The following is a 19,416-nucleotide window of genomic DNA, read 5'->3' on the forward strand; positions in this document are numbered from 1 at the left end:
CCTCAAGCAGCAGTAGCGTGTTCAGCAAGAGGCTGACTCGCTTCCGCGTGTCTGGAGATTATATAATGCATCAGCAGATGCCTCTCTTTTTATAAAGTATTAATCTTCACTTGCTACTATATGAATTAAGGCACTTAAAGGACTTTCAGAATCTGCAAGTGGCATCTAGACTATTATCCACCAGGTTGCAACCGCAGCATATTTACATGGAGAGGTAAAGATTAACAACAGTGAAAGTTACTGTCTGTGGTGTGAAGTTGTTGTGAAGACTAAACGAAGCAAACTGGATAGCTTCCAAGATATTTTGCAGGCAGCTTTGTTGACCTAACTTAAAACTGCATTTTACTTATTCTAGAATTTGGTCCTTTGGACTGAATGACACAGCTGAGTTTCATAAACCTTACTATCTTGAGAAGAACGTAGATGTGTAAAATACAACCTCTGGTCTGTTTGCATGCTAGGTTAGGCGTAGGACAAGGGACAAGATGAGTCATGACTTGTCAAGGTCATTTGCCTTGTGTAGGGCAAATGTGCTACAGAAGCTGTGAACTATGAGCATAAGGAAATATGGTGCAGTTGTTGCAGAACTCTTTGAAAATGCATGTTAAAGCAAAGCTATAGGGCAGGTAAAACTACCAACTCTGAAGTAGGCAAAAAAAAGTGAAAACAATAGTTCCAGACTCCTGTTTCCTTTCAGATTTTTTAGATAGACATCAGAAGTATTCAGATTATCTGTAATGCAAACCAACCTCAGCAGGAAAGGCAGTGGAAAGAGCATAAATTATAGTTGGAATAAACATCAGTCTTCATCCCAGTAGGTGCCTTGATTTAGATAGGTGGGCAGTAAATCTTTGCCTAGATATGCTTGATAATATTTTAGAATACAAGTTACTGCTTTTGCGGCTGCTGTACCTTTGAATAATTTAGGAGTAGCATTATGTAAAATACACAAGCTTTTCTATTTATAGGATATTTTAAAGCGTAAACTACTTTCTCACATTTGTGGTACTTTCTTGAAAGGTTTTATGTTTGTCTTTTTGACTAACTATGGAATGTTAAGGACTATATAGTATATACGCTCCATATTAGGGTTATTATGATTTAGTCATCACATTTCCAACCCCACCATAAACAATACTCTTGTTTTAAAGAATGTATTAGTGGTTTATTTTACGTCAATACACTAGTTACAGTATTACACTTATTTTATGTTTATGCACTACTGTGTTCAAGTACTAAACTTAGCAGGCATTACTTTACCTAGCTAGCTAAATAGTGAACTAAAGCAAGTACTTTCTCCCTTAATCATAAGTACCTTGAGAGGGAAAAGAAGTTCTGACAATTACTCTCAAAGTTCAGGAGTTGATTCAGTTTCTGCACTGTTACTAAATGATGTTGCCTGCTGCTCAGAAAGGTGAACTGAAAATGGGTTTTGAGTCACTCTTCTGTCATTACACTGCGGCACTCATCATGATCTGCTGTAAGTACAGTGGCAGTGTTTTATGCTGGCTACCAGTACCATGGATAATTTTGACAGCGTTAGGTCACTTTTACATTGTACAACCTCCAATCAGACTGCCTGTTCTAGGATCATGATAGGTATGACTCTACAGCAAGAAGAGTCATATCATCTAAAAGCTAACGGAAGGTAATTTGGCACCACTGGAAAATAACAAATTTGTGGCTGTTGCTCATCTGCTCACTCAGGATTATTTTTTTTAAAGGTGATCATGTTATTTTTCACAAACTCAAAGATTTAGTGTTGTGGAAGATGGCAAGTAAGGGAGGTAGGATATGGATTGCCTGGTAATGTCCTAGAATGCCATAGACCATTGCTGCTGAAATAAAAGTTTCCATTTCTCTATCTGAAGCATTACAGGCTTACCAGCAATGTTTCAAGGCATATTTAATGTGGTAGCACAGATGTACTGCCCTTGTCATGATTGTTTACATTGGAAAAATAAATTGTGATTGCTGGATGAGTAGTAAAATAATAAACTAATAAAATGCACTCGCTTATGATGTCCAAATTGTAGAGTTTATTTGCTAACACTTATGTAGTTTGAAAATGATCACTGAGGCATCTTTCTTAGAAAATATGTCTGTGGAAACACAGAATCATAGGCATGTACAAAAAGCATTTAACTTATGGACATGCACACAAATATAAGTAAAATCAAGGCTTATAGTTATTAATAGGTAAGTGTATCTTTTTCAGGACATTGAATATTTTGGAGGAACTCCATCTATAATTCTAAGATTGAAAATAGACTCTTAAGATGTTTTTTTTTTTAAATCTTGAAGGAGTATCTGGTATGGACATTATATAAGTATTTGTGCAGTACAAGGCTCTGATTTTATACAGTGTTATTGTTAGAAAAAGTGTATAGTATTCAGGTATCTAGAATTATTACTGTGCAATAAAATGTTACATGATAAAAGGTAAGTGGAGAAAACTCCAATTATTTTGTCCAATGATTTGTGCAGATTTTGTTTGTGTTTTTTCTCATCTTTCAGTTTGATTATAGTCTCTTAATTCATTACAAATAAATCCATTTATGTTCCTGAATGAAGTCTGTCTGGTTGATAGCATTAAGACATGCCTGTAGTTTGTGTGTTTTGCTCCATAATCTTTTAACTCGGGTTTCTTACTGAAGTTAGTACTTAAGTACATGCTCCATGGTTTAGCAAACATATTTAAGCCAATACCTATCTTTAAAATTGGTAGTACTTAAGGATTTCTTGATATGTGACCAAAATGCGTGTTTTTGACTTTTGCCTGGTTAGTATTATAGTTACTTATATAAACGCTTCTTTTAGTTGACCAAACTGAAAAAAAATTAGCTCAACACGATATAGGGTCTTAATTTTATTACAACTCCTCTGTTGTAGTTCTGTATGTATTTATGAAATAGGATGCAGCCGTGGGACAGAAACGGTCTTGAGGGAAGGAACTGTCTTTGAAATAGCTTAAATATTTCCGCAGTTCTGTTTGTAACCCTGCTGTGAAAAACTAGTGATTTCAAAGACAATTGAATAGACAATAAATTCCTAGATGGTTTTACATAATTTCTAAAATTAATTCAGGTAGGTGCAAATACCTTAAACATTGCTGAGTCCAAAAGGACAGAATAAATCATTTCTGCTATCAAAGACTTTAATACAAAAACAAATGATAATTGAGAAAGAATTTGAATAGTTCTTATGTTATTAAAAATAATGTTTTTGTCTGTGGCTTACTTTTGAAGCTGCTATTCTAATCCTATGTGTTTATCAGTGCAGTATTTATTACTCAGAACTAAATTCATGCTTAACTGGGTAAATCTATTTTTCAGTAATAAGCGTAAAATTACATTTCATAGATATTGTGGTAATTCACAAATGCTATTGTAAGACTCCACAGATAATGAAATAGAGCAGCGTTTTGTTAGACAAGTTATGCAGAGACTTTGTGAAATGCTCTGTATTTACATACTTGAATCGCTGCAAGCAGCACAGTGTTCAGATTTAGATAGCCAAGATATAAAAATCTAAAACTTCAGTGTTTCACCTGTATTTTGAAGACAGCAAATCATAGTATGCTTTTGTCCTTAACCCTCATGAAATGCTAGTCACTTTTGCAGGAGCTTGCCAGTAGATGCCCGAATCTTGCTCTTGTATGAAGAAAAAAATTAGACATCACCAAATAGTAATGTCTGTTGCATAAATTTACTGAGTTTCAGTGTGTTCAGAGGAAGTGCTTTCTGTCTGTAACTCCTACTTTTTCCTGGGCTTTTGCCCTCTTTTCAGACAGGTAAATTACAAGCCTTACCAGTTTTTCATGTAAGACACAGGGAAATGAAGAAATACTAAAAAAAAGTATGTGATGATGTTATGAATATATTATGTGAAAATGATTAATGGATTTCTCATTTTGAGAAATAAACACTATTTTACAAGTGTGAAAGTTAAACATGGTCAACATTTGCAGGGTAATTTTTAGGGAAAAAGTGATATGGCAGAGAACTTGAAGTAAGAGCTACCCTTCTTTAAAATACACTCTTTAGGGGATTTATCCTAAAGATACAAAGGAGTGATACATGACCAATAGTACAGAAACATGAGGAGTAAAAAGATGAGCGTATGTCTTCAATAGACCCTGTAATACTTGTATTTCACTTTTTTTTTTTTTTCTGACAAAACTGCAACTTGCTTGGATCAGACAACTCTTCTATTTTCCTACTTGAATACTTTGAGAACAAGGAAATAAGTTAACACAAGTTAACGAGTGAGGCAGCAAAGTCTTTGTATCTGAACATGCGTTACTATTTCCCGTTCTGTGCCAAACATGAGGGGTGTCAGCTGAACGTCGAGAACAGAAAGTTCTTAAAAGGCAGTTCTGAGTAGTCCTCGGTGACTGACAATGTATGTCTTTCCTTCAGAAAATGAACTTCATAGCCACTCCTGGAGAACTTTGCAGTGATATGGATAATTCAAAAACATCTTCTTACCCCTTAAAAACAAACAAAAAACCTGAAAACAACAAACAGTTGTTCAGCTAATGAGTTGAAGTACGCAGTGGACCTTAATGAAAGGAGTAGCTTGTGTTCGTCTTGTCTTGGTTTGCAGAAAATGGCAGTACAATGACAGTTCATTTTATGACTTGAAAAAGTGAAATATTTTTGTCTGTATTTCCCGGAGGACCTGGTGTGTGTGTGTTGCTGTCTTTTTTCATTATTGTTTGCTTGAAAATTGTTTCACTCTGCATAGTAGATTTGTTTTAATCTGAAATTTAGCATGCTGACTTTCTTTTCAGCACAGCATGTCAAAAGAATTTCTCAGCTTTTCCTTGGCATTATCCAGATCTTGTTCCAAAACTGCTTTTTTTTTTTTTTTTGTGCTCAGCCACAGGGCAGAGGAGCAGTGAGAGAATTCTTGCTATTACTTCCTAGTTTGGAATTTATGAGAAAACAGTTACTTAGGATTTTATTCTTAAGACTAAGTGCCAGTATACAATCAACAAATCAGACTGCAAGACTTCTTGATTCTGGCAGACTTTTTTTTTTAATTTATGTTTTATGTTAAGCGACATCAGTAACTTGAAATATTTGAGAAAACCTCAGTCTCATTCTTTTTTCTTTTCCTTTCCCAATGACAGTAGAAGTTGTAGGGGTAGTTCTTTATGGCATACTGTGTTATGGGTTATATATTCTAGTTACCCTATTTTTGTATTTCCAGATTAGTGAGCATTTAATGCCTACAGTAACAGCAGAGCTCGCCTACTATTTTGTTACTCTGATATTACTGAATGCAGCAGGTTTAGAGTTTTCTTTTTCCATGTTTCTGTCATTCCTTTTTAATGGATGTGCTGAGGTTATTTCTTCCAGTGTAGCGTAGCTGCTGCTTTTGTACCCAGGCTTTGCATAATCCCTTATGCCTGTGTAAGGAGCAAATAGTATATGTTTGTGCAAACTTAATTAATGAGTGAGATGACACAATGTGTGAAGGGATGTATTATGGTAAAAATTCACTTAGAGCATGTAGGGGAACCAGTAGAACTTTCATTAGTGTTCAGGAGATCAGATGTTTGATCATTCGACTTTAGTGTAAGACTTAATATTAATAATCAATTATTAGATGTGTGAGCAGAGAATTCACATGTGAGATTGCATTTCAAGGAAGCAAAGTAGCACGTAGGCATTTTTATTTTCTTTGAAATGAACGCCACCCCCTCACCCCCCCCTTCAAAAACAAACAAACAAAAAAAACCACCAAAATATTGATTGTGTTGATTTACTGCTACTTTCTTCTTTCTTTTTAAGTGTATGCCTGTCAATGTCAGGAGCTTCAGTTGTGCTCCCAACAGAAAACTGGCTGTATAGATTTGCATTATTTTGGAGAGCTCAGGAAAAAGCTATTGCAGCCTAATTTCTCCTTTGAAGGAGCGGCAGTGATTCAGTGTTTTATATTTCATATTGAAAACTTAATTTTGACAAGAATTGCCTTTTTTTTTTTTTTTGGTTGAGTAGCTGTTTTACAATGCTGTTCTACAATAAGCAGCAGTTTAATCACTGATGAATGAGCATCCTAGCATTCATATAATTGTCTTTGATTCTATCGCAGTTGAAGCTAAGACAATCATTACATCAAAGCAAATAGTTCTGTGCTTTTTTTATATTCATGGACTGATAGCACTGTCATTAAGCAAATTCCTGAATAATACACACTGATCATTGTCTTTAGGAATGAATTAATGGTTTGGGCTTTTAAATTTGTTTTTAAAGGCACTGAAAATACACAATACATACACAGATAATCAATACCAATGTGATTTTTGCTTTTTCTTAACAGGTATGAATGCTGCTGTGCGTGCAGTAGTACGCATGGGAATATATGTGAAAGCCAAAGTCTATTTCGTTTATGAGGTTAGTGGGTTTTTTTATTCATTCTGTATTTATCTTCTGCCTCTACTTGAGTAATCTGATTATACTTATGGAGACTGTGAAGAGTAAGTAGTATAGAATAAAAATATTTTGTTTGTATCATTATCTTTATCAACATTTATTTTCATACTTATTTGTAGAAATTGCTTGTTATATGGTATGTGATACATCTATTTCATTTAAAAGCTACTTTTTATAATGTATTGAATCCTTTATGTACTGCCGTAAGCCTGAAAATGTTGAGAAAATAGGTGGTTGATGCTCAACTGTTGCTCAATTGGTGAATTCAAACTTTAATACTCATTGATGTACTCGTGTACTTTTTAGATGTTTGTCTGCCCCTATCATTGTAACTTACAATTACCTCCTTAAGCCTAGTTAAACTACTAATTTTTAGCTTTTGCCTTTTGCCCAGTGTAAATGGGGTTGTTGTCCCAGTTTCTCAGATAACACCAAGAGCTTTTTAACAACTCATTTTTACCAGGAGTTCTGCAGGGCTAGTGCCATCTTTCTTCGCTTAAGTACTGAAAGCCTTCTCTATCAGTAGCATGTTCAGACATAAAATTCTGTGGTTGAAGCTTTTGACTGCCTGTGAAGGCACTTAACCTGCATAATGATCTTAGCAGTTATCTGCTACATTTTTGTGTCAAATAAGTTTTATATAAGTTAAAATAATACTATCTGAGCCTTGTAGACTGAAATACTCTTTCACTTAAAATGTGCAGATTACACAATTCAGTAAATACTTCTTAGCAAAAGTCATTCTGTTTACCCTTGAATTCCTTTACACCTACTTAGAAGTATGTGGTGACTAGAAATCGTTTAAAAAAAATGAGGGGGAAAGTCCAGTAGACAGTGTTCCTAACAAAGAGTGTTCTTTATTTTTAATGTGATTTATCAAAAGGAGTTCATAGAAATGATAGGAAAGTACTTTGTTTTCTTTTTTGTGCATGCAAAATATACAACTTAGCTTTAAAAGGCAGCAGTTTATCTATCTACTTTCTTGGTCTGCTTGTTCCTAGGGTTCATTTACTAAAGAGATGTGAAGTGTATTGAAATGCAAATAAGTAGAGCACTGTGCTCCGAAATTCTTTTGTACTACTCTGCTACAGCAAGTAGCTCTGAATACTTAGTGTGTGCTAATTATGTGACCAACCTCTAGAATTCTTTCAGAGTTGAGCTCTTCTGAAGGCTTGCTGAAATGGGTCAAATATTTTTGAGGAAGGACGTTTTTTTTTTTTACGTTATCTTCAACGGACAGAATTTTTTTTTTTTTTTGTTAACTCTTAAGTGAGAATTATCATCTTTATCATTCGTCCTAGAGTTAGTTTGATACCTTTTAAAGGGTGTTTTGTATAATAGAGTGTACTTAGCCATAAATTTCCAGAGAAGTGCTTCTGTTTTTCTGAACTTCAAAAATTCCATTACAAAGTAGCGTGCTTTTCTAATAATTACTAGAATTTGCTAATGTGAAGTTGCCATCTGAAATATGCTGATCCCCATTACTAAACCTGCCTATTTCAAAATCACAAAATTTTTGGAATGAGAGTCAGTTGTAGAAACGAAGTTACTGTTGAAGTTTTTAGTGTTGGGCACTGATGTGCTTGGAGCTGTGGCCACTTGTTCCAGTGCTTGACCACCCTCTCAGTAAAGAACTTTCCTGATGCTCGGTGTGAACCTCCCCCGACTCAGCTTTCATCTTATCACTAATCATCAGAGGGAAGAAATCCGCTGCCTTGAGAGCTCCTCTCAGTTTTCTCTAAGATAAACAAACCAAATACCCTCGACACTTCGTCATAAGTCATGCCCTCCAGTCCTTTCATTGTTTTTGTTGCCCTACTTTGGCAGATATTTTCTTATTTGGAGCCAAAAACGGAGTAAAAAGTCTCAGCCTTTTGAAGCTTACTTTGTTGTAGTTGTAGTATGCTTGTTTTGTTTCTACTGTTACTTTTGTCTTCCCTCATAAGAACTTTCGCACTCTAAAATCATCGGTCTTCTACAGCTGTGGCCAAAACTAGGTCAGTATTCGAAGTAAAAAACATGAAGTCCATTTTTCTGTTTCATTCAGAGGTAGGAGACTGTAAATAAGCAGTTAACTAAGACCAATTTTCATACTTTTTTTTTTTAAGTTTATCTTCTGAAAGCAACAGGAATTTTCACGCTACTTAGGCAGACGTTGATTCCCAAAAGAGGGTGGGTGGGTGTGTGGGTGTGTGTGTGTGTGTGTGTGTTAAATGAGTAAGAAGCCCACATGAATATTATAAATATTGAAACTAGTTTTAGAATGAAAATAATAATTAAGAAAGAACCCTAACAAGCTAAACATATCTTATTTCATTGATTTTCAGATGTGCCCACTTCATTCTATTCATTTGTGGAAGTAGTGCTTATTATACACATTTCACATTTCAATCATGTTAACATCTCTTAGCATTTAGTGTTAGCATTGTAACAGTTTGTCGTCATCCTTGTAGAATGGCATCACATTATTTCCCAATGTCTTCCAGACTGGATTCAAGCTTTAATACCTGTTGATTTATTTCATTTATCCTGTGAAAATTGAAGAGGTGAAAGCACAGTACCAGGCTGCTGTAGGAGACTAGTTTAATGTTTTTGTTTGTTTTTGTTTTTACTAATCAAAAATGACTTTTTAAATGAGAAGTAAAAGTTGTAGGTCTCCTCTATGGCAGTTCGTTTTAGATATTGACGTTTCTTTTTCATGGATTTAAGCATATAGCTCCCCATGGATGCATGCACTTACCACTAAGATATGGAACTTTTAGACTGTTCACTTTGCTTTTAGGAGTCTTCTCAAGGGGCCAAAATGCAGTGGTAATGCAGTCATGGATTTCTGTGACGAAAAATTTGTTTTTTGTATGATAGTTTGTGCCCTCAGTGATATTAGTATTTGATAGTATTAAGTAATAACCAAAAAAACTCAGTAAGCAAATTTAAATAACTGCTGAAGCCCCAAATGTCTCACGTGAAAGGTATCAGAAGACAGATTGTTCTTTTCCAGAAGTTTTTGTAGCCTTAAGATGAGAAGCAGTGTTTACTGTCTGCCACTCTCTCCAGAAGTAATGGTGTATGTGTATGTATCCTGTGAGTGTTTGAAATCTCAGATGTTGGGTAGAGGAAGGAAACATAAAAGGGTTATTTTCAAGTATGATGCTTGCTGTGCTGATGAAATATTTCAAGTTGAATACCACCTTTGAAAAGAATTGCTCAGACCTCAAGTTGGTGTCAGCATTTAAATAGCTAAACTGATAAATGGAAATCATGGAAATCATGCTCTTTATTAATACTTGGTCTTTTTTTTTTTTCTCTATACTTTTTCTAGGAAACTTCCTTTGAAAACTTCTGTGCCTTTTGTATCTGCCAGTTGCGTTGAAATTGTAGTCAAACTGTTTAAAGTGAGCTTAAATACACCACTTAGCAAGCAGAAGCAGAACTGAGCTAATAAAAGCTATTGTAAACAAAGCAAAAATGGATCTAGCTTGTTCCAAAAGCTCCATGTCTTTGCCTTACAGTTGGGGAAATCATTAATACAGCCCTTGTTATTGCGTGTCTATATAGAGAAACTATCACAGAATTGCAGAATGGTTTGTTGAAGTTGGAACTGGCTGTAGGTGGACAAAATGACTTCTGGTGGGGATTTCTAGTGGTCCCTTCCAAACTCAGTCATCCTATGACTCTGAGTCAATAAGAGCTCATCTTTTTTGAAGTCGTGATTCAAAACGTAGAACCAGTTTCAAGCGGTAGTTCGTCCCTTCCCTCTTTCCTGTGTTTTAGATTGATTAATAAAATATGAATTAGCAGTTTTCATGCTTTTACTACAGTCTCCCTTTACTGCATATGCCTATAATACTTTCTTGAATGCAATTTGATTATTTTTCCTTTCAAGTAAGAATGGAAGGTGAGTAATTGGAGCAAATATATTGACTGTATGTATTTTCACCAGTTTACAGTTCAGCTTCCTGTAATTTGTTACAAGTGCAATATCATGATACACTTTCAGAATTCATTGTCTGTGTATTTCAGTGCTGTAGTTGCAAAAATAAACATGAGTGGGAAAAATTTTCTATCCAGTATTGAGTGACATAATGAACTCTCTGTATTCTTGTTTGTTTTTCTTTTAATATCTCTGATAACTGCACTTGATTTATTAGCTTTCATCAAGCTCAGCTGGATATACTGGAATAAATCTGACTGAGAATCTTTGCACTTTCTCAGAAAGATATGTACTTACTCAGAAGAATATTGTTGCATATCTTGTATATGGACATACACACATCTATAAGTCTATTGAAGTTATGTAGATTACAAGTCTTTAGTTTCCCAGCTTGGTCTTCAGTTTTGAAGGAATTAAACAAATAATGTCTCAGCTTCAAGACACCTATTTTGGATGCATACCAAAGGTATATGGAGAGTACACAAAATATTGAAAAGATCTGTTGAATAGCAGAAATCTGAGACCAATCATCTTCTGCCTATTTCTTTGCTGTTACTCAGTCATCTAAAATATAAGTTAATTAGTCTCACTGAGCAGAAGCTTGTAACGTGTTCCCTTTAGCATCTGTACTAGAATCCTTGTGAGCTTAATTTGAGTAACTTAAACTTCTATGGAGTCCATATTTTATTCATCCTCGCATCATATTATGTTAGTGAAGGATTCCCAGTTTTATAGAATATTCATATACTATTCTATTATACAGTACTCTAGTATTACCTTCTAGTATTATTTACTTCTTATTGGATAAAACCTTTGTCTGCTGTGGATCATCCCAATTAAGGTGTTTTTAGTTTGCACTGTCACTTTTGCTGTCTTCTAAATGTATGTATGTCTGTATATTTCCTAACATGATACTTGCTTGGACATTATATCCTTTAAGTATCTTTTAATTCACTGTTTTTAATTACTTACAGTTTCATTAAAATATACACAGGGAGTACTATTACAATGGAAATGTTACTGCTTTTCAAATAAGACTTCTGAAATACTTTCCTTTTTTAGGGTTACCAAGGAATGGTTGATGGCGGTGATAATATTGTTGAAGTTTCTTGGGAAAGTGTATCCAGTATCCTGCAAGTGGTAAGCATTAGGGAGTAGGGGTGGAATCTAATTGTCTCTTTCCCCCCCCCCAGTATGAACTAATATTGCAATTATGGAATTTTATTTATGCGGTGACTGAGTGACCAGCAGTACCTATTTTCTATAGTGTGGTTGCCTGACACCTTCTAAAGATGAACTTCAGGATCTCAAATGCAGTACACAAAAATCATCTTGAAAGCCTTTGTTCTAGATCTTCTGTATCACATGTTGTTAGCCTCCTAAACACATGCTGCAAAGATATTATAAGGTTAAAGTATGGAATAACTATAATTTGTAAGGCAAGTGGTTTCTTACAAAACCCTTCCTGTCTAAATGAATCTAGAGTTATTGCAATGGGCGTAATTATAGTACAGTTATCTACTGCTCAGATAATACCAATGGTTTTGTACCTTCATGTTACAGTGCTCTGTGATTTGGTCGTTTGGATCTCTTTATGCTTTTCCTTAGCATGATAATATTGTTGCCTTTCCAGAGCAGATGCTGTGTTTGGCAGAGGCCTTATTGCTTTACTGGCTTTCTGAAAACTATCTCCTGGTGAACTGGATATTTCTATGGAAGCTTCTGTTAGCTATGTAAAGCTAATAAACATAATTCAGTTAGAGAAAAACATGCTTTTTATTTTTTTAATAAAACAAACAGAAAAAGCCTGGAATGTTGTGAGATGTTATACATGCATGTATTTTGTTTGTTTTATTCTCTGTCCATCTGGTATAACCTGTGGCCTTATGATTAAAAGAAAGTTGAGGTGGTGTGGCCAAGGATGGATGAGCAAAGGCAGGAGCAGGAAGTAGGCATGCTGAATACATACTGCAAAAGTAACATCAGCAGTGAAGCTGAGAATGTAATTAGTTGTTCTGATAAAAGACTTCTAAGCCTGACATATATTTCTTTTTTTTATTAGAACAAGTTGTAGTACATTGTTTCAAATGCAGTGTCTTTTCCACTTACAACATTTTTTTTTTTTTTTAAGAATGAAAATATCTAGCTTGGTATGTTTTCTCAGTTATATTACATGTTACATTTTGAGAATGTCTACATGTACACAGAGATGTTTTTGGCATTTTTAAAATAAATAGTTTTTGGAGGAAGACTTTTTTAAGTCAGACTAATATGTGCAGTATATAAATCAATGAAATAGAAAATTGTACGTTCTTCTCAGAAATTCTGTGGAGGCACAGTAAATGCTAAGTTGGAGTCTTAGGGATGGATACATCTTTTTTGTGCCTGTTCATAAATGTCATGACATTAATTAAAAAAGTTGCCCTGAATCAAATTCATCTGAATCTTGACTACTTAATGTTGTATCATTTACTTCTGTTATCACGCATGAGTAGGTATTAGATAATTAATTGGAATGCTACTAAAATTAGTCCCAACTAATTTAATATTTTGTTTCAAGAGTAGGCATTTATATATAAATTTATATTTAATATAAATATATTATTTTATATAAATATAACATCTATTTATATCTATTTATATTTATTTATAAATAGATGATTATCAGTCATCTTTGAGTGTTTCTCTTTTCCCTGGTGTATGTATCCACTCCTGAGAAAACATAATTTTCCTACAAACTTGGTAATTGCTTTCATTAGTTTTCATTCACCGTGGAATTAAAATGGAGGTTATGCTGCAAAGTAACTACTCATTATTAATGCAACTTAAAAACAAACAAAATATCCAGTAATATTCTGAATTATAGATTAAAACTAAGTTCCCTTTTTCTAGGGAGGTACGGTCATTGGTAGTGCACGCTGCAAATCTTTTCGTACCCGGGAGGGTCGCCTGCAGGCAGCCTACAACTTGGTTCGGAGGGGAATCACTAATCTTTGTGTGATTGGTGGAGATGGTAGCTTAACTGGTGCCAATCTGTTCCGTGAAGAATGGAGTGGACTTCTAGAAGAACTAGCGCAGAAAGGTAAGTTTTCATTTAGACCCACCAGACTTACAGTTCAATCTTTAGAGAAGTTACGTACTGTAACTACATATTCACAAACTATATTCAGAGGGTATTTCTTGTGTTCAAAAATCAAATGCATGTGTTCCACATAATTACATATCTCTTTGTAATATAATAGTTCTTGATTTCTGTACATCCTTTCCTGTACATCACAGACATTGAGTAAGACCAAATAAACTACTGGACAACTGTGTATGGTTTGTTTTTGTTTTTTTCCCCAATTATGAACCGTTTTCAGGGCCTGAACTTTAAATCTTCTACTTGAAAAGCCCCTTTTCTTCAAATACAAACTGAGATGGTAATTTCTTTTCTACAAGTTACACGTTTGGTTGTTGTTAAATTATGTTTTCCTGCTTATATGCTTCTGTTTGTTTAAAATCAGAATATTGTGTCTGTTGGTAAAAATGCATGCAGCCCATTAGTCATTTTTGATAGCATCCAAGAGAATGTTTAATAAAAAGTACAATAGTACAAGCTTGCATAATGCTGTGCTGATGCTACATGTTATTCAGAATATTCAAGTTCATTTCCTAGGTTCCATCAATTTCCGTCTTTGAGACTTACTGAATCAGATGCTGTTATCAGTCTTTTAACAAGTTTTTCTTCCCCGAATGTATACAGTCATCTTGAACACATACGGATTTTTGCTGAACACATTGTGTACCACTGTGTTCTACAGCTTCAAGGAATTTGTGAAGATTGCAAAGAACCTTCTCCTCCTACTTATTTTGATCCTGCTGGTTTCTAGTTTCATTTGGTGTCTTCTAGTTTTTGACTTAGTACAAACAGTGAATGATCAATCCTGATTCCTCTGTTTGTCTATTGAGACTTTACAACTGTTGTACTTTCTTTCATCTTTTTTCTTTCTTCTTTTCTAGAAGAAAGAGTCCTTTCTTAGTTTTTCCTTATGTTATAAGTTCTGTATCTATGATCATCTTTGTTGCCCTTCTCTGAACCTTTTCCAGTTCTACCATCCTTTTTGAGGTGGGGAGGACCCGAGCTGCACCCAGTATTCAAGATGAGGGCAAACCATGGATCTACACAGTAGTATAATGATCGTTGTTTTGTTCTGTTATTTTCCTAATATTTCCTAATATTTAGATTTTTTTTTTTGCCTTTTTATTTTTGACTGCTACTGGCCACTGGTGCTGATTCATTAATGAAAACAGCATTATTTCATTTTTGATGTTAGGTTGTGTTTTTTCATGTGGATTAGTTTACATTTATCTACAGTGAAGTCCACCTGATACTTCACTGGTCATTGTGTCTTGGTAGTTTTCCTTATTTCCTCACAGACACTCCACACCCTTAGAACCCAAATAATTCAGTTTGATCAGTAAGCTCAGACAACTTTCTCCTCATTCCTTGTTATAGGTTATTGCTGAACATACTGAACAGTGCAGATCTCTATAGTACTCCATTGGTTACTTTCCTCAGATGCAAGAATCTGCATTTACTACATCTTTCTGTTTTTTATTTTTCACCCTCTGTTTCATATAATTTATTCCATGCACAAGCCTTCTCTCCCATGCAGTAACTTCTCAGTTTTTCCAAAATCCTTTGGGGATGGACCTTGTCATTGGCTTTTAGGTAATCTAGGTAGACTATGTCAACCAGAAGCCCCTTATTTGTGTGATTTCACTTACAGAACACTAGAAACAGTTTGTAAAACGTTATGTACATTGATAGAAAACATTTTGACTCTTCTTCAGAATGCTGTATTTATCTGCAAGAACATTAGTTGTATTTTCTTTTATGACTAATATTTTCTTTGGTATAGACATTAAACATAAATCCACAGTCTTGAATCTCGCATTAAAAATCTGTTGTTATGTTTGCTATGATCCCCTCCACAGATATTAAGGTAGTTTTAAACACTGAAGCAGCTAAGATAATTTGTCCTTGAGATCCTTTAGAACTCTTGGGTGATTCAGCCTTTTCTCTTCTGCCTGAGGAGACACATACTAAAACTGCCAATGGGAGCTTTTCTATTTTATTTACTTATTAATTGTGAAATCAGAGCCTTTCAGTGATGCAAAAGTCTTGAAAAGTATAAATCAGTTGTTACAATTGCTTGCATATGCCCACTCGCATCCAGTTTGCATCATTTTGCTTCTTCATTGCGTGTCAGCCACTGATACTCCAAATTAAATGCTATTATATCCCAGCCATCAATTTTAAGTTTGGTTGTAAGACATGAGTATCTATTAACACTTTGAAGTGAACTGAAAAGCTCTTGTTTCCCTCCTTCTCATAAGGAGTTCTATGCAGGATTCTTTTGACTGGTTGTTTGATTGGTTTTCCTTTATGCTTTTGACTAACCTTGTTACATGAAATATCTAAATGGCAGTTATGTTTGGATATGTTTAATTTGTAGAGCAGCCAAACAATGTCTGATAATGTAGAGTTTTATTAAGTTTAATCTTAACTAATCCAGATTCTTCTCTGGGTATTCTTTTACAGGAAAGATTGATGAAGAAGCTGTTAAGAAATATGCTTACCTTAACATTGTGGGAATGGTTGGATCCATAGACAATGACTTCTGTGGCACTGATATGACCATAGGTACTGACTCAGCCTTGCACAGAATCATTGAAGTTGTGGATGCCATCATGACCACTGCACAAAGGTAAATTGTGGATGTTATAGAAAACTGTAGTACAGGTGTGGTTGTTATTCTTCAAATCTTGCTTCCTATTGCTATACGGTGATGGAGGGTATATGTTCATATTAAGATGTTAGGTAACTGGTATACATAGTATTTATTGAGTGTGAATGCATATATAATGCATAAATATATATATGTGTATATATATACGTGTATATATATATATATATTTTTTTTTTGGTGATTTTTCTAGCATTCGCATCGTGGCAGTACTACAAGCATTTGATTGTAGAGGCAATATCAGCTTTAGGAGAAGGCTTCAGTTTTTGTTTTTAATCTTTCCTAGACATAATATTCTAGAGAAGATTCAGACAGTATCCATTTGTATGTAAACTTTCCTCAGGCAAACTTTAAACAATTAAATTATATTTTTATGCACTTAAAAACCAAATGGACAAGGAAGTTCTATCATTGTATCCCTAAAATTCTTAATTATGCATTTGCATCACTTCTGTTTGTAGAGGTTGTTCACCTCTTCTCTCCTAACTACTTTTATTTATTTTAGAGTGGAGTGAAATGAAAACAAATTAGGTTATGAAAGATATGCAATTTAAATACATAGATAAATATGATTTTATTTTATTTTTCAAATTAATTCTGTGTTTGGTAACCTGGTAGAGACCATTGCTTGATACTAGCTGTTGTAGAATTTGGATTAGATTCTGAGCTGGAGTGAATTATTCTTTCATGCCTTTTTTTCTTTTTTAATAGCCATCAGAGGACATTTGTTCTGGAGGTTATGGGGAGACACTGTGGGTATGTATAGTCTTCAGTAGTTAGTGTTTTGTACAAATGTAATTAGGAAAGATAAAAAAGAAATTGAACAATAAATGTCTAATTATTTTTGTTATATTTATTAGGTATTTAGCTCTTGTCAGTGCCTTAGCTTGTGGTGCAGATTGGGTATTTATTCCTGAATACCCACCAGAAGAAGGATGGGAGGATTCAATGTGTGTTAAGCTTTCAGAGGTAATGTATTACTGTGTTTTGACTTTGGCAGAAACTTGTTTCTTCAGTACCTTTCCTTATTCATTTGATAAAAGTTATTTCAGCTTATCAATGGGAAGACCTGTATGAAAATGAAATGTATGAGAACTCTGAAGTGATCAAGTATAAACTGCAAGGAGAGGGAATATTTCTTAACGTATAATGATTGCTTTTAAAATTGTGCTGTGGATTTCTTTTATTTTTTTTGCTTATATAGATGTGCTTTTGTTTTTACTGTAGAACCGTGCACGAAAGAAAAGGCTGAATATTATTATTGTAGCTGAAGGAGCTATTGATTGCCACAACAAACCTATAACATCAGAGAAGGTTAAGGATGTAAGTGTCAATATCCTTAAATGCACTTTCTGTTTGTTCATAATAGGGAGTTGTTTACTAACAGTAGCATTTCTATAATGTAAATTGATCATAGAATAGTTTGGATTGGAAGGGATCTTTAAGATCATCTCGTTTCATCCTCGTGTTGTAGGTAGGGACATCTCCCTCTAGACCAGGTTGCTCAAAGCCCCGTCCATCCTGGCCTTGAATGCTTCCAGGGAGGGGCCATTCACAGCCTCGCTGGGCAACCTCTTCCAGACCCTCACAGTAAAGAATTCCTTTCTAATATCTGATCTAAATCTACCCTCTTGCAGTTTAAATGAATTTCCCCTCATCCTGTCACTACCTGCTCTTACAGATAGTCCCTCCTCAGCTTTCCTGTAGGCCCCCTTCAGGTACTGGAGGTACTGTGAAGTCTCCTTGGAGGCCTTCTCTTCTCCAGGCTGAAGAGTCTCATCTCTCTCAGCCTGTCCTTGTAGGAGAGGTGCTGCAGCCCTCTGATTGTCTATATGGTCCTCCTCTGGACCTGCTCCAGCAGCTCAGTGTCCTTCTTGTGTTGGGAGCCTGAGTTGAACATGGTACTCCAGGTGGTATCTCAAGAGAGCAGAGTTGAGGGGCAGTCACTTCTCTTGACCTGCTGGTCACAATTCTCTTGATGCAGGAGCGGTCTATGTAAAACAGATACTTAGATGTATTGCTGGTTGTAATTTATATTTGTGCTTTTTTAATGCAGATTACATTTAGAGGGAAATTATTTCAGTGGCTGTTAATTAGGATCTTTTCATAAAATCAGACAACAGTTAAAAACATTTCATTATTGTATATATTGATACTGAATCTGAAAATCTGATATCAGTAATTACAGACATAGAGAGTTATAGTGTTGCAATTTAAGGAATTGGTTTGCCATTATTAAATAAGATGTGCTTTTAGATTGTGAACCTGGAATTTAATTCTAGTTTAGGAAAAAAATAAAATCTCACGTAACAGTAAATGAAAACAGTACAGAAGTTGACCTATTAATAATGTACAGTATGTGAGATTTTTTTATTACTACATTAACACTTGAAACAGAGTAATGCATGAACATATAAAGTAGTTATGCATTATAAAACCATTACATTTTGAAATTCTTTGCAGCTTGTGGTTCAGCGGCTTGGATTTGACACCCGAGTAACTATCTTGGGTCATGTGCAGAGAGGTGGAACTCCTTCAGCTTTTGATAGAATTTTGGTGAGTGAACCTAGAATAACTTGTTTCGGCACCAAATTGTAGAAGTAAATAGTATGCTTTTACTTTCTTCACAGTTGATTGTTTGTGGTGGTTTCACACTGACTAGCTGAACTAGACTTTTTTTTAACTTTTTCATTGAGGAAAAGGAGGTCTCAAATTAACTGTCTGAAAACCTCAAATTTAAAATAGTGAAGAGCTTTGCATTAAAAAAAAAAAAAAATCTGTGGTAGGGCTAAAAAGCAAAGCTGCGAGAACAATCTTGCATGTTTTGTAGTCTGATGTGGTATTAGGCTGCTGCAACTTCACCTGAAAAAAATATTTTGTTTCAACTTGATTTGCAGAGAAATCTTGAACAGTTTTGTGGTCGGAAGCCTTTTGCTTTTAAATGTTTGCTTGAACACTAGAGCATTTTCCATTTTCAGGCAAGCCGAATGGGTGTAGAAGCTGTGCTTGCACTTTTAGAAGCTACTCCAGACACTCCTGCTTGTGTTGTGTCCCTCTCTGGAAACCAGGCTGTTCGTCTGCCTTTGATGGAGTGTGTGCAGATGGTGAGTTTCTGGCGAAAATATGTTTTACAGTTATTCATTAACTATAACAGAACACTGTATATTCTGAGGATGATGCTTACCTTACCACAGCCTCCTTTCAGGGATTTGTAGAGAGCAGTGATGTCTCCCCTGAGCATCCTCTTCAC

The 19,416-nt window shown here is 34.9% G+C and overlaps 1 protein-coding gene across 12 annotated transcripts in view; it reads left to right on the forward strand.

Moving 5' to 3' along the window:
* The window catches only part of PFKP (phosphofructokinase, platelet), a 41,566-nt gene that overhangs the window by 2,097 nt on the left and 20,053 nt on the right, over positions 1-19,416 (forward strand). For all 12 annotated transcript variants that reach the window (NM_001389313.2, NM_001389314.2, NM_001389315.2 and 9 more), the window contains 9 exons: positions 6,331-6,404; positions 11,437-11,514; positions 13,267-13,456; positions 15,962-16,127; positions 16,878-16,922; positions 17,027-17,135; positions 17,394-17,489; positions 18,630-18,722; positions 19,145-19,270. In NM_001389313.2, coding sequence (NP_001376242.1) covers positions 6,331-6,404; positions 11,437-11,514; positions 13,267-13,456; positions 15,962-16,127; positions 16,878-16,922; positions 17,027-17,135; positions 17,394-17,489; positions 18,630-18,722; positions 19,145-19,270 — 977 coding nt within the window. The remainder of the gene's footprint in view (positions 1-6,330; positions 6,405-11,436; positions 11,515-13,266; positions 13,457-15,961; positions 16,128-16,877; positions 16,923-17,026; positions 17,136-17,393; positions 17,490-18,629; positions 18,723-19,144; positions 19,271-19,416) is intronic.

This window comes from Gallus gallus, chromosome 2 (genome assembly GCF_016699485.2).
Source record: "Gallus gallus isolate bGalGal1 chromosome 2, bGalGal1.mat.broiler.GRCg7b, whole genome shotgun sequence".
In the NCBI taxonomy this organism is placed as follows: domain Eukaryota; kingdom Metazoa; phylum Chordata; class Aves; order Galliformes; family Phasianidae; genus Gallus; species Gallus gallus.